At 34.1% G+C, this 17,160-nt stretch overlaps 1 protein-coding gene across 1 annotated transcript in view; it reads right to left on the bottom strand.

The window, feature by feature from the left end:
* Positions 1-14,394, bottom strand: part of LOC106104479 (failed axon connections) — a 31,164-nt gene extending 16,770 nt beyond the window's left edge. The window contains exon 1 of the mRNA XM_013284542.1: positions 13,873-14,394. Within this exon, the coding sequence (XP_013139996.1) occupies positions 13,873-14,175 (303 nt within the window). The 5' untranslated portion in view covers positions 14,176-14,394. The remainder of the gene's footprint in view (positions 1-13,872) is intronic.
* Between the last annotated feature and the right edge of the window lie 2,766 nt (positions 14,395-17,160).

The raw sequence follows: 17,160 nt of genomic DNA, 5'->3' as shown, positions 1-17,160 counted from the left end.
AGTTGACACACAAAACTAGTACTGTACCCCTATTATACTCTAGGGGAAAAAACAAATCAAATGACTTGAAAATAGGTCGAGCCGGCAACAATGGAACGACGAACATAAACTGGAAATATGCCGTCGTGTTGCGAACAAAATTGCATGAGTTATGAATGAAATTTTGTCTCACATCTTAGAAACTCATTGTAACATTCTACGGATACGAAACGTAAGTAACAATGGTGTACATCGGATCCAGTACGATTGGTACCCACACTGATACACCATTGTTCGTTGCTTACTTACCTGCTAATGAGATTACGGCTCCGCTGAATAAAATTAACACCAGTAATGTTGCTATGTGAATCACGCAGGACAAGACCACGCTTCGAATGCGGATATATTGCATAGAGTTCTAACAATTAAGAGTTATCCTGGCAATCATTTATTTTTAAACTTTGCTGGCATTATTTACTGTTGCATATATTATACAGTGAGTTTTAATCGTTATTAATACTAGTAACGATATAAGTACTATTTTCTATACTAAATTGCTTGGATAAAACTTTGGCTGCGTTTCAACTTGACGCGTGTCTTGATATTACCGCTGATAATGTACTCTTTATCTATTTGTTCAAATCTTCACTATCGCGAACATCAACAGTGGCATGTATACCACCTGGTTTTGCCTGTCCATTTAATAGAGATCAGTGGTTATTAGGCCTTTAGCTGCCATTAATTACGGATGATTAATTCATATGCTATACTAAAAAGGACAGGGTAATTTTACGTACTTATCTTACTAATATTATAAATTCAAATGTTTAGATGAATGGATAGATGTTTGTTAGAGTTTGTCGCTAAAACGGCTGAACGCTTCTTAATGAAATTTGGTATAGCTGTATAGTATGAACCGGAGAAACACATAGGCTGCTTTCTTTTGTTTCTCTTTAATTCCATGCGGACAGAGTCGCGGGCGAAAGCAAGCGTAATATGTGTCCTAAAATTGTTTGTTTATTATGGATACAATAAGATAGTTGCGGCCGTCAGGGATAGAAAGTGCGGACTGAATGCAGCGGCATGCCTTCATACCTCAATGACCAGCCAGACAGTTTCTCGCGTTGCAACACTCAACACGTATTTACATACATGCCTTACTTTAATATAGGTATCACGTAATAAATAATATACATCATACAGTACAGAGATCTTTCTCAAATTTACACAATAATTTTGACAGTTATTTTTGTTAAGTTGCATGCTAAATATAACCAAGCATGGAATACACAAACAAATTTCAATTTACAAAGAAATTTCATAATACTTAACGTTCAATATTGTGATTTCGATCCTAAAAAGACACAAGTATGCGCCATTACCGCTAAAAATGAACCCTTCGTCGTCAATCTCCGGTTTGAGAACACTCCCCTGGTTGCCTCAGCCAGTATCGGTATTCTCGGCGTTGACATATCGAGTGACGTTCAGTTTCGCGGTCAGCTGGAAGACAAGGCCAAGCTGGCTTCCAAAAAACTGGGTGTACTCAGTAGGGCGAAGCAGTACTTCCAGCCGGGCTACCGCCTACTACTTTACATGGCGCAAGTTCGACCCCACATGGAGTACTGCTCGCACCTCTGGGCAGGAGGACCCCAATACCAGCGTCTTCCATTTGACCGCATCCAACGGAGAGCGACTCGAATCGTTAACAGTCTGTCCATGGCGGTATTTCCAAACCAATACGACTAAGGGTCCTTCAAGAAGCGAGCCTATCATTTCCTCAAATGCCGGCAACGCATCTGTAGTTCCTCTGGTGTTGTGGATGTCCATGGGTGTCGTTGACCACCTTGGTGTTCACGCCGCTCGTTTGCCCCCTTTTATAATTAAAAAAAATACGGGCGGTCCGTTTGTATACCAATTCGAGGAAGAGTGGGATTAACTAAGCAGCCTACTTCCTTAGTATCTTAAGTATACAATAAACAAAAAGTATGAGCTACCAAGTAACAAAGGAAATATGTAAAACTATATTCAAAGAAATTTAATTTGTTATTATTATTGCAAAACTTCTTAGTACTGGAATAAAAGAAATACTTTGTAGTATAAACAATACGGGAACGACTTTTAAAAATTCCAAGAAGTGATCCTACGTAAACAAAATGTTTTATCGAATTCTTAATTGGAATTGATTAAAATGCTAATATTTAGTAGAATACTAGCTTTCGCCCGCGACTCCGTCCGCGTGGAATTAATAAAAACAAAATTGAGTATCCTATGTGTTCTTTCAGACTATGTCCCACATCTATGCCAAATTTTATCGAGATCCGTTCAGCCGTCTAGACTACAAACTCTAACAAACATCCATCTATCTACACTTTCGCATTTATAACATTAGTAAGATTACTGAAGTACCCACGTTTTATTGATTGTGTCATTCACCCTACTTTAATTAATTAACTGTAACGCGCCTCTCTTTACGATAATGTCGAAATAAATTACCACGTGCGCTATTCTCATGTTTTATTACATAAAGTGCCCAAATTAAAGAAAAACAAATGTCAATTGCAACATATGGTGTTTTTTGTTGTCATTTTTTTAAGTGACTTTATTTATAACACGTGTTGTTGTCCCTCAAATTCTCTTATAAGAAACAAAGACAACAATATGTGTTCATTCAAGTGTGACAGCAGTGGAGTTGCACGGTTATTAGAAGTATCAGTTGATCTACTATGGCATGATATAATAGGTGCCTTTAAAATTATTTTGGCAATAGTTTGATTAATTACACGTGCTCGGAAGCTTTGGTGATGGAGGGATCACGCATTCATTGACGGCACGCGCAAACGACCCTCTTAAAGGAAGAGTAATCGCTAAACGTAAATTTTAACAGTGAAATAACTTTCTTATCAAATTAAAAATGCAACACTCAACGGTTTTTGATAGACTTATACAAACAGAATTATCTTTGCATACGAAGCGTTCATAACTAGTTAAGCAACCACTTCCGTCACACTAGCCTTTAAGTCTAACAGCCGCGTTCCACTGCCAAATAAGTTGCCACGAAACAGAGATCCTATTATGAATTATAATTTGCTAATGAATTCGACTACGATCGTATCTTGTCTGCAACATAATGCATCAATAAGTGAGTTACATTCATTAGTATGATGACATCGTATCACAGTTAGTATCGACCACGAACATAGTTACGGCCTCGTAACTACGATCTCTAATTAATTAACTAGGTGTCCCGAGGCTACAGGTTGCGTGACAACTAGTTACTAACCACCTATTTAGGCATAGTCGCCCTAAATCGCACTTCCCAGTCCCAATGGATAGCGATGGCCACGCGAACTCATTTTTAACGCAAATTAATCAAAATCCCCAAACGCTAATGTAGTCATAAAAACTAAAATGTCTTAGCAACGTTTAATGACAACTAGATTAAGATAGATATGGCCCATTAGTTAATGAAAAAGATGCAGAAATACAATACAACTCGAATTCTAAAACAAATTTAATAAGGTATAAGAGATAATGACTATCCCTTTTCCCTTATAACATAAAAATGTACATTTCCCACTAAAAGTCGCAAAAAAATTATTCCTAAAGTACTTTGCCTTGCGTAACTGCATTTACTTCTTACCAACCACTACCTAAACTGTTATATCTTTGGTATACAATATCACTTCACCTCATAATATGAAAAAAATAACTAAACAGATAAAGTAATAACCATTATGACATTTGTGATCTACTTCTCATTATTGCAACAAACAGCTTTTATTCGTAACACAAGATTTAGATTTCTAGTTTACTGCTTTCGCTCAATATTGACTTTCATCGTACAGAAGTACGCAGTCGACCACATGAAAGTATGTCGGAAACGCAGTAAGTGGACGCTTTTATACGCGTTCATTTCACACGGACGCATTTTCTGAGAAAGCTCGAAGAACCACAAAGAGTCAGTTGTGCGACGTTAAAATTGCATCTCACAACCGTTCAGAAATACCTCGATGACCAATACTTAAAACAGATGTTCAACTGACAGCATTAATACGCGTACAACGACAAAGGATATGGAGCTTAGAGTTAAGTACAGTAAAATAAAATTTATCAAGTACGTGTGTTACAAACGGAGAAAGTATTAATGGATTGTGTGAAAGAGGATATGCGTAACGTCGTGAATTCAGACGGCTGACAGAGATGTATTGCAGAGTACGTACTGTGCCGACCCTTCGTATGGAAAAAAATGACGTCATTTACAAAATCTAAAATACATGTCAAATTATTAAACCAAAATTATGTATAAGAAATTACACGCGGATAAATGAAACAATGCCGAGCTAAATTCGATATGTGACCGTTTTTTGGTCTTGAATCTTTATCTGACAATCAAGAAGACTCAACAAAAATAAACAAACCGGTAAGAATACCGGAGCCCGATGTGGGCACGAACAAGTCCGATACCGCTTCTTTAAACGGAGCGACTATTTGTTAACGAGGATTTATTTATGACGCCTATAAGAAATGAATCGAACCGTCTACCTGCTTTCTTACGTACTGTGCGTTACTTGACGTATTAATTCTACATTCTTGTTCGCTATCAATAAAGATCGCGTTAAAATATGCAAATATCAAACCTTTTCTTTAAAAAAATCAAAAGTACATTATTAATTTTAATAGTTATTCATAACGCCATTAGTAATTATACCATTAGTAGTACTGTCTATTATTTTCATAATAAGATGGATGATTGTTAGAGTTTGTAGCTTAAACGACTGAATGGATTACGATGAAATTTGGTATAGATGTAGAGGATAGTCTGGAAGAACACATAGGCTACTACTTTTGTTTTTATTTAATTCCACGCAGACGGAGTCGCGGGCGAAAGCTAGTGTATTTATATAGCGGTGTTAATATTCAACACTATCATAATGGTTGCACGTAAATATGCCGTTGAAATATTAATTCAGTATGAGATTTGCATTATCGATGCGACAGCATTCTCTGCGTTGGGGCGGCCATATTTGATAGTTTGCGAGGGGATAATTTAACTCGAGGGTAGGGGAATTGCTTACAAAGAACCGTACGAGGGTTTGTAATTACAGTGCTTTATGCAATAATAGTGAGTTACCAATGTAACATTCTTACAAAATTTATTGTTACCACATTTTTAAATTAGATATAAAATGCAGTTGAAATTTTTTGTATCATGAAGTGGAACAAGCTAGATATTGTAGGAAGTACAAATATAATGTATAGAATACCGTGGCTAGATGTATCGTGTTTTTTTATAATTTCTGTTTACCTCTCTCGGTAACAGTTATAACTTTTTGTATAGTGTGCGATGCTTATATGTCACTTATATAAGTCCACAAACACCTAAACCAATTCTTCAATCGAGCTTTATTATCCCCAGGGATAAGGAGGAAGCTCTGATTGAATCCATTGAAGGTCTGCATTATTGCGTTACATAAGTGTTATTTGCAACAATTTACGCTATAACGAACGCAATTTACAATAACTGTTGTAACCTCGAACCCGAGTTATATTCAAAAAAGTTGATAAACAATTATTAATATTTAAGTAATATAATTAATAATGTAATCTATCTATCTATACTATTATAATAAAGCGTAAACACACACTCCTTTGTTGCCTAAGATGTCAGATTACAGCATATTTTTGAATACTTCTTTTTTTTAATATAAACCCCTATACTTACGTCACGCTTTAGACTATATATTTTCACGCCGTTAAACTTAGTGGTAAACATTTTGGATAAAAACCCTAATGTGGGAAAGAGACCATAAGTTGCTGCCAACATCAAGGAAGCAAGATTGCCATAGTTAGGTAATTGGTATTTTGACATTTGCAATTGACAACATTAAAGAAGCAATGTTGCCATGATTTTGACATCATGTCATGTTATTTTGACATTTGCAATTGATAATTTGACTGTATGTGAACAATAAATTGATTTCATTATAATTTTATGCGGATGAAGTCGCATGGGAACAGCTAGTTTTGGATAAAAACCCTTATGTGGGAAAGAGACTATAAGTTGTTGCCAACATCAAGAAAACAAGATTGCCGAGGTTTGTCATGTCACGACGTTTTGACATTTGCTATTGACAATTTGTCAAATGTAAACAATAAAATAAAATTTTCATACTTTTGTGCGGATGAAGCCGCACAGGAACAGCTAGTAAATAATAAAATCGCAAAATCAAGAGAAAACTGGCTGGCTTTGGAGGAGGCCTTTACTCGCAGAGAGGTTCCCGCAACTTCCTTACTAGTCTTACTTAGTAGTCTACTTACTTTTAATGTAATTTACACCCATAAATCTATTAGTTCAAGAATTTTTTAAGGTAGAAATTTAAAGAAAAATTGTAATGTATTTGAATCCCTAATTTGCTGAAAATAAAAGGCGGTTTTATTTTTATTTATTATATTAAATTTGATTAAAAGAAGACATCTTAATTATTAGGTTGATATTCCAAAGTAATATAAATAAACAATATAATTGTCGATTTTTTACTCAATGAAAAAAGTAAAAGTAAATTTACTTTGTGCGTACTAGACCCTTAATCTGAAATGGTAATTGATGCGTCCATTGCCGTAACAAGTGAACGTATTATGATAAAAAAGCCGTTTCGGGTCTTTACACTCACGTAGAAAGTTAAGAAATCACGCGTACCGCAAGAAATGCGCCTACTGCAAGTCTTTTTCTAAGAAAATGTGTTTAAAACTTCAATTACGTGGAGTATTGAAAAAGAATATGAGTTTCTCGTATAATAAAGAGAAAAGTATTAAGTTTAGTTTGCTATGCTATGAGTAAATATTTCCACTACTTCCTTTTACCATACGTGTAATAATATCCAGTAAAAGATATATTTAATACTAGGTGTTACCCGCGACTTTGCCCGCGCAATATTGAGATAAAAAATAGCCTATAATATACCCGTCTATGTCAGTTATCCTTCAGTGAAAGTCCGTTTTGTAAATTACCCAGAACAAACGCGGCTTGCGGAGAGACAAACAGACAACAAAAAAAATATTATTAGCAATGCAAATTCATCATCTTCCCGAAATCTGCAATTTTTCTTTCGATATTACAAACAGACACTCCAATTTTATTATACGTATATACTAATAAAGTGTATCTGTAAGTATTTAAAACAGTGACTGCATTTAACGGTTGCACGACCGTACACGTCATAGATGAGTTGTGTAGAAAGTGATCTACATAGGGGTTCAGAATGAGCTTTATTAGTTGATAGTGTGCGCACAAGGTTAATACAGGGGGCAATGACCGGCAGCGGATACCGCACTATGCCCGCGCCTCGCCTACCATGTGCATCCACGACCCATGTTCACTTCTGTCACTATTTACTATTGATTATTATCGTAGTGCTCTTCATAATTATTTGCTACTTAGTTTTAAAATGTTGAGCAATTTACTTTATAAAGTACATTATTTGTGAATTTAAAAGGGTAGTGCAGTAGACACTAAACGGGTTCACTTAATGTACATTTTGTATATGCAATCTGCACTAAGGTACACCCTTAGTAAGCAAATGACTACTCTTATCTAGATAATTTATTTATAAAAAGTTTTTTTTTAAATAGAGTTAAATGAAGCAGACTGCAATAACGATTTACTTATTTGGAACTATTCTAAATTGTTATTTTATGCAAATAAGAACCTCGCGAAATTTATTGCAACGATACAATATAATGGAGTCGTAGTTATTATATTACCAACTGTCACTGAGAAATAATCTTTTAATATTTTGTTAATAGTTTACATACATGGATGGATGTTTGTTAATTTGTAGTCTAAACGGCTGAACGGATTTCGATGAAATTTTGTATAAATGTAGGGTATAGTCTGAAAGAATACCTAGGCTACTTACTATTTTTTTTTTTAAATTCAGTGCGAAGTTTTTATGAATAAATGTTTGTTACTACATTTCTCCAAAATGGCTTAAGGAATTCCAATGAAATTAGGCACAGCTGTAGAAGGCAGTCTGAACACAGGCTACTTACTATTTCTTATTTTAATTCCATTCGGACGGAGTCGCGGACAAAACCAAGTAAATTAATATTCTAGTTCTTTGTTTAATATCTTTTTGGAACTACCATGGTAGATAGTTAAACTTCGATTTCCTTTACTATTGGCAGAACAATCGTAGTTTTTTTGTACGACCTCCGGGATGCGAAATTGGTCCGGGTTCATAACTCGTGTACGTGTCAGATGTCACGTATACCGATATTTGGAAACATCAAATTTCAATTTCATGTATCTCGTCCAATTATTTTTTTAGCAAGACTCGGGTGTTGAATAGATTTATGGGTCTTTTCTTGACCCGTAAAAGTTTTCTTACTAATATCATAAATGCGAAAGTTTAGTTCGATGGATTGAAGTTTTTTAGAGTTTGCAGCCTAAACTGCTGAATGGATTTCGATGAAATTTGGTATAGATGTAGAGGATAGTCTCGAAGAGCACATAGACTACTTTCTTTTGTTTTTTTCCACGCGGTCCAAGTCACGGGCGACAGTTAGTAATTCACAAATGTTTCTAACTAGTTTGTATCTTTTATACAATGAAATACTAAAAAGATTTACCTTGTGTAAGGTTATTGTTTATAAAATAATAAATAAGACATTTTAAATTTGGAGCGGTAAAAGACACTGTTATAAGAGTAGGCGAAGTAAATGTTATCGTGTTGGAAATTGTAAAAATATAATCTATTAAAAGATTACCATGACCCATCCGAATACATGAAGCAACCCAATGCCCAAATCTGTCCAACTTAATGCTTTGTAGAGATAAGGTACGCTCTCTTGATTTTTTACATCAACGCTAAAGGGCCAACTTGTTTTCGAACTATGTACGGTTTTTAAAAGCTGTCCCGCAAGCGGTCGTATATTTCATTTTGGGTAACGCGATGTTTTAGCTCAAGCTTATTTCAAACATTAGAGTGACTTTGTCGTAAAATGATGTTATTAGTTAACATTGAGATACCTTCGATCTACAAGTTTTTCGGTTTTAAATTTCTAATATCATAAAATATTCTCAGTATTTCAATGAATCACGTATGTTAATATTTTTTAGACTAATATTATGTTTAATATCTTATTTCCATCCATTTAAAGAGTCAGCGAAATAATCTATATTATACGTAATTATCTTGACCAGTTAAGAGCTTGGGAATGTGAGTCCGTAACCTTAATTTGTAGTCAGACTTCTTAAGGTTTAACGAAGCGAGAAGAGCGATTGTAATGAGGTCTTAGTAATTGGATACCTAAAATACTCAGTACGAAAATATTACAAATAACGGGAAGAGTTTAAACATCAAATAACATAACCATGGGATTTTGGGTTTGTATTCCAATGGAGGATTTTTTTCTAAGTATAAAATAGCAAATTTGCGTGAACGTAATCACTCCCGTCCTGGAACACAAGATGTGTGTTACGAGATTTTAATCAATACTGTATTTTTATTAAATTCAAATTATATCGGTTTTTAAAACGACCGGACAGAGGCAGCTGCGTAGAAAAAAACGAATAAACTGATAGACCATTATTCCTTTTTTCATGAGAAAGTTAAGTGATCTATGGTAAATTTTAATTTACAAAAAGGTCATAATGCTTTAATTATTTTAAACCTAGCGTGATGAGATTGAAGTACAGCACCGTTAGCTTCGGTCATTCGATGAGTTCTGACAAACCGATGCCGTCGACATCTGGCGACCATGCCACTCAACATGTGTTTTTTTAATTAACACTGTTTATGAACCGCTGTTAATAATTTTAATTTTAAACTCATGTCATTGAAAAGATATATTAAGAATACGATTTCTTTGAAATTAGACTTCAGCATATTATAGACAGAGGTAATATTACCGTACGAATAAAGTTTTGTACACAAAAGTAATTAAAAAAGTGATTTTTTTGTATTATTACTTATACAACATTTACAATAGAAAACTTTTAGGTTTTAGAACGTTAAATTATTTCATTTTATCAGACTTAAATCTAGAAATCCGCTTAAAATAAGGCATTAACGTGTTAATAAACAATGCGTGCTCTGAACTCTAGCAAACCCTTCTTGAGTTCAACTAACATGTGTAAAACAAAATAGGAAATGTATAACTTCACAGACGTCAGCCAAATATAGGTTTCTAAATAATCAAACAAATGCAAACCAAAAGAGATCCTTCTTAATGATACAATATCTCATACTATGATACTAATATTATAAATGCGAAAGTTTAGATGCATGGATGGATAAATGGATGTTTCTTAGAGTTTGTAGCCTAAAAGGCTGATCGGATTTCGATGAAATTTGGCAAAGACGTAGAGGATAGTCTGGAAGAACACATAGGCTACTATCTTTTGTTTTTTTAAATTCCATTCGGACGGAATCGCGGGCGACAACTAGTACTATTATAAATATATTGGTATACGGTTTGTGAAGTATTGAGATTTATTCGATAATTAAGATCAAAATATTAACCAAAGTGTAATAATCAAAAAATAGTACACTGGTACTTTTCACCGATATGTTCGTACTAGTTCGTACTTGCAAAAGTAATGGTAAGATTACGTTTCATATTTATAAAATAACTTTAAGCATAATTGCACAAGTCGGCCTAATTTTAGTCCCTTTCTCGTTACACCCTTTTCTTATAAAGAAAGGATTGAATGGGAAAGTGGATTTGACGGTGGAGGAGATGCATAAGAAGGGGAAATATCCTCTGTATGTGCAATTCAGGATGTCTATGGGCAGGTCGCTTCGATTTTGGCGGATCTAGGTGGCCACTTGCTCATTTGCTACCTTATGATATAAAAAAACTCGGCATAAGTCAAGATTTGAGATTGATCATTACATTCTTTATTTTTACTCGTGACCCGTATTCACATTACGTTAATGACGAAATTGAGGCAAACTAAAAAAAAAGATGTTTAAAATATCCTTGGTCAAAGTTAGACAACAAAATACTTTGTCTACGTATACTTCGAAGTTAATGCATATCGTATTGATTTAATACGTGTTTTAAATATAAAATGACCACAGCCCTTGGTGATATAGTTGAACGGACTGAGACTAAGGCAGCCTTCAACATGCGTCGGATGCATACAATTGTATACGTTAGTTTATGATTGTTGAATAATAAAGACATTATATTGTTAACAATATCGATAACTTGCCCAATAAAGACAAGTAAATTGAATCGTAGAGTTTTTTTTTTCTTTTTACAGTAACATTTATAGAATATGACGTAAGGTTTGTGCCCTTTAATGCAAAAAAGTATAAACATTTTCCCGTTTTCTTTTCAATTCAAAAATAAATTATGAAATTCTCAAGAAAATTGGAAACAATTTGATCCTTTTCGTAACAAAACTTATAAGTATTCTCAACCAATTATTTTTTAAGGGTGAGTTGCATCAAATCGCTGGTTATCGTAAAAGTTATAATAGGGTTACAAGTGCAAAAACATATTCTCACAGAGGTTTTATGTGTTTTTCGTTTTTACAATGGAAACATTTAAACCTGAATGTCACTAAAGTGTCAAGTTGGTGTCAAGAATGACATTTACGTAAATTAAAATGTTTGGAAATTCATGTTTCGCCGATTATATTTATGTATCATACGCATGGTATTTTATAGTGAAATAAACTTTTTGCCCACGAAGATGGAGAAAATGGCAAACTCTTGTGAAAATAAACTAGTTTGGGCCATTATTGAAACTGTATTTACTTTACTACTCAAATATGTAGCAAAAATGAAGCAATAAAATTATACAAATATAAATGCATCTTATTTATTTTCCATGTTATAAATTGTCCTGTCAATGCATATTATAAATTGACCTTTTATAGAGGACATTTTTTTAAATAAGAGAAAAGGGACAAGCGCTGTTGCTATGGCCTTAGACACTCGAAATTTGTCCAAACTGAATGTTTGGCCAAATTTCGAGTTCCATCTTGGAAATCCATTATTTCCGAGCACGCAAGACTTTATTCTTCTGGATTACGTATAGGATAATAGTAGATATTTTCTTTTTCCATTACTTTTTCCATTATTTGTGCTTTTGAAGATAAGAGCTTGTGACAGTTGACACTACCGAACTGACACTAACCGTAACGCTAACTATAACCGCCCAAAATCGGTCGGTTATGATTAGTGTCAAATATGACGTCATTTTGACCAGCGCAAAACTGGTGTAGCGAATATCATGAACATCCGAAGACGTAACCATCGGGAATGTGCTGGTTAAGGTTTATAGTTAGTTAATGTAACTCATCCTTAGTAAATTTTAAGATTATTCCAAATATTACCATTTCAAATAATTTTAACTTTAACGGTAACCGGCGATATGGTGCAACTCACCCTAAGAGTTTTTAATTAACCTCCTTGAGTTTTATTTTCAATTCTTTAAAGTTCACGGTAAAATCATTGTTTACCAATGGTAAAAGTAACAAAAATATGTCCTAAAATATTGAAACTGGATTAAGTCATACCGTCATAAAAATTTGCTTTTAAATAATCCGGATTGTAAAGACAGTGCTTGAGCCTAACATTTGACTATATTGCAAAACAAAGGAAGCCAAAGTGACAATTTGATTAGATCGTTAACCTTAATTTTAAAGTGAACGATTGACGAAGTCAGCAGTATAATAAAAGGTATTTCAAAGGCCTCAAAATATCAACGTATACAAAACTATCTGGGGCTTGAGACGTGTATGAAATTTAATAATTATAATTATTTGTTGACCCTTTGTTTACAAATCAATGCTCCGTTCGGTTTCCTTTGCAACCCGATTGCGGTGCACCGTCTTGTTTGTAATAATATCTTTTATACTTCAATGAACGCGTGGCGTAAACGAGTGTTTTCGTAAAGCTATTTGTTCATTAATGTAATTTTTCATTAGTAATAACTAAACGGTTTATTTAACTATTTACGGAACGCGTAAAGAATATTTATCGAAATGCTTTGTTGCGGCTATATTTGTGGGTAGGCATGTATTTTCTCAACGGCCGGATTGATGTTGAAGCCTACAAGATAGATGGCGCTGTAATCTCTTTCCATTCCGACATTATTATTCTTTGACGTGCATGGTTGACTGTACAAAATACATTTTAACATGAAATATCTCCTCCGTATAATCAGAGACCCTTCTTGGTCTTCTAAGTGTTCTTTAACGTTGATATCTGAGACAATACGCCCTTCTTTTATAGTAATCCATCACGGATTTAACTACCTCAATACAATTTGCACCGCAAATGTATCGATGTATCTTTATTAGCCGGTTTCCGCAAGCTTTTTGTCAACTTCAAAAGATAACTCAACAAAAGGTCATAAGAGTTTTTTTTTTCAAATCTTCATAATAACAACAAAATCACTGTTGAAAATTAATACAAAGTAATAATGATGTCGGGATTGCTCTCCATCAATGCTGGAACTCTTTCAGGTTTCTTCATATTACCCTAAAGTTCTACAAACCTCCAAAATAGACTTGCAATAAAAATACACAGATAAACAATGTAACTCTTATTTTGTTGAATTCAGCAGTGCGGGCATTCGCAACGCGAAACGCGCGGTGTAAAATTCGCGGCATAACTCTCTAGAAAAACGGGAAAGTTGAAAGAAAATCTAAATAAACTTGAAAAAAAAAACATGGAAGAAACTATAGAAACAAACAATAACTTTAACTTAAGATGTAAATATCTCGAAGTCAGCGCAGCATACCAAAAGTAACAAAAAAATATGTTAATGGATCGGGACTACCTAAACATTCAAAAATTTAGTTTAGGTGCGGGTGAACACGCAAGCGGAAAGGATTAACTAATTTAAATAATACAACACAACATCAAAACTTACCTGGTACTTGATGCCCGCCAGACGTATCCATGTCTCAACTTTTAAACAGTACGGCGAAGTCGATGGCAATACTGGAGTACGGGTGAATTGGTACAGGTACACGACATCCTTCTCAAAGTTGGTCTTATGTACGTTCGGCTTGGTGGATCCTGCCTCTTGTTTTTTCTCCTCTACTTTTTCTGCCTTCTCCTCAGTCGCCGGCGGCTCCTCTTTAGACTGCCCATTGTCTGCCGGGGCATCGTCTTTCACCTCCTTTGGCTTCTCAGGGGTTTCTGGAGTAGTTGGTATCGCTTCAGAGGTCATTTTGAATACTTTTTCACTCAAGTCTATGGACAAAAGCACAAACTATCGCGTCGAATTTTTTTGTGTTAACACAACGCGCGCGTTCAAATAATTGATTCTCGCACGACCGCCTCGCAAATGAGCAACTATCTGACTGACTTCGGTCGGGTCGGGTCGGACGGGCAGGGCCGGTTCCCGGTTGCTCCGCAACGCTGTGCGATAGCCTCGATCGTTCCACACAAAATGGCCGCTTTCTCCCGTTTCCGATCGATGAAGCTAACTTATTTGTCGTAAAATAACATGGTTTTGAATAATTATTATTACACAATACGTTTTTGGCTTTTTAAATTATATTACTAAGCAAACGATTTCATAGCCAGCAAACGTTTGAAGATCCGCAAAATTATGGCGCCTAGTTTTAAATGTATAGTGCTGCCATAGCTTCCGGTGTAAGAAACATTCGCTAAATAATATTGATTTTGCTTATTTTTTTTTTTAGTTAGATGGATGGTTTTAGATTCAAGCTTAAACTGCTGAACGGATTACGATGTTTGACTTAGATGTAGAGTATAGTCTGGGAGAACACATAGGCTACTTAGTATTGCTTTTTTTAAATTTCACGCGGACTGAGTCGCGGGTAAATGCTAGTTACTAATAAACAAATGTATTTTATTAGAAATTAGTATTAGTACATACTTAATGTTTAGTTTACCTGAGTTAAGTGATTCGTAACAATTTTCGGATTCCTTATGATTTCGAACCGAAACGCAAAACTTGTCGATGGTTAGTTTAATTGCGGTAACACTTGTAATTTAAAAATATGTCGTCTCTCTTTATTTCGAAGGTAAAGAGAAGGATGACAATATGTTTTGTACAAGTGTTTCGACAGTGAAAATCTACAGTTCAAACTAGATTCTTTAGGGTGAGTTGCACCATATCGCCGGTTACCGTTAAAGTTAAAATTATTTGTAACAGTAATATTTGGAATAACCTTAAAATTTACTAAGGATGAGTTACATTAACTAACTATAAACCTTAACCAGCACATTCCCGATGGTTACGTCTTCGGATGTTCATGATATTCGCTACACCAGTTTTGCGCTGGTCAAAATGACGTCATATTTGACACTAATCATAACCGCCCGATTTTGGGCGGTTATAGTTAGCGTTACGGTTAGTGTCAGTTCGGTAGCGTCAACTGTCACAAGTTCTTATCTTCAAAAACACAAATAATGGAAAAAGTAATGGAAAAAGAAAATCTCTACTATTATCCTATACGTAATCCAGAAGAATAAAGTCTTGCGTGCTCGGAAATAATGGATTTCCAAGAGGGAACTCGAAATTTGGCCAAACATTCAGTTTGGACAAATTTCGAGTGTCTGAGGCCATAGCAACAGCGCTTGTCCCTTTTCTCTTATTTAAAAAAATGTCCTCCATAAAAGGTCAATTTATAATATGCATGGACAGGACAATTTATAAATATTTGTATAATTTTATTGCTTCATTTTTGCTACATATTTGAGTAGTAAAATAAATACAGTTTCAATAATGGCCCAAACTAGTTTATTTTCACAAGAGTTTACCATTTTCTTCGTGGGCAAAAAGTTTATTTCACTATAAAATACCATGCGTACGATACATAAATATAATCGGCGAAACATGAATTTCCAAACATTTTAATTTACGTAAATGTCATTCTTGACACCAACTTGACACTTTAGTGACATTCAGGTTTAAATGTTTCCATTGTAAAAACGAAAAACACATAAAACCTTTGTGAGAATATGTTTTTGCACTTGAAACCCTATTATAACTTTTACGATAACCAGCGATTTGATGCAACTCACCCTTAGTGAAATATTAGTTCGCGGGCGTGGATTAAAAAAATATATCCAACGTGCTCTTTAAGACTAACCTCTACATCTATGCCACACAATGAGATCTATTCATGTCTAGGGTTCAAATCTACCAAACATGAATCCATCCATCTAAACTTTCGCATTTATCATATTAGTAAGATTTCATAATGATCTGTTTAACTGTTGGACATACACATTAACAAACATTCATCCAAACATTCTCATTTATATTATTTTTATGAAGTAAGATTTGTTGTAAAGCCTTCTACACACAATTAGTTCTGACAGTTTTGTTTTAATAGTATTGTATTATCTATAGCAGGGACATACGACAAATTTTAAAAATAAAACGCTATAAGGATATATTTATTTATTTGAGATACTTAAAAGGTTACAATTATATCTATAGTGTTTTTAAATAAGATAGATCATAGTGTGTCTAAATAAAATAGATTAGTTTGAAAAATGACGCATATGAAGTATCGAATTCAATTTCTCGAATGCAAATGCCATACCTAATAGACAATTATCGTAGTGACGAAACAAACCCGCGTAGCGAACAATTTTGAACTATCGGCATTCGGTTTAAATAATTATCGAACTCAACTAAAATTATTATTTTCTTAACTAATTTAAAGGACAATTCTAGTATTGATTATAGTGTAGAGAATTTAGCTATGACAGGAATAATAGCGAAATTCAATTCGATTACGTACGGCTGTAGTAGTGATAAACATTAATTTACTCTCATTATTTGTTATAATGTTATAATTTCGATAAATTTTATTCATAATTGTTCGCTGTTTCGTCACTACGATTCCTGTCTATTAAGTACGGCAAGTACATTGATTCAACGATAAAAATAAAACTACTAGGTCTAGAGATTTGTAATTTTGTAAGCAGATTCCTAATACTAATAATATGTTATGTAAGAATTTATGAAATTCATACTCTAAAAGTTTGTCAAAGATATTTTTCCTAGAAGTGAAGTATTTTAAAAATTGACAAACACTATTCAAAATAAATAATCACTTCTACTTTATTGAGATTAGTCTTATGAAATTCATATATACTAATATTATAAAGAGGAAAACTTTGATTGTAATGACTAGGCTCAAAAACTAATGGGCCGATTTAAAAAATTCTT

Source organism: Papilio polytes, unplaced genomic scaffold (assembly GCF_000836215.1).
Source record: "Papilio polytes unplaced genomic scaffold, Ppol_1.0 DF823621.1, whole genome shotgun sequence".
Lineage (NCBI taxonomy): Eukaryota > Metazoa > Arthropoda > Insecta > Lepidoptera > Papilionidae > Papilio > Papilio polytes.
Note: the sequence above shows the minus strand (reverse complement) of the source record. Positions and strands in the feature narration are given on the sequence as shown.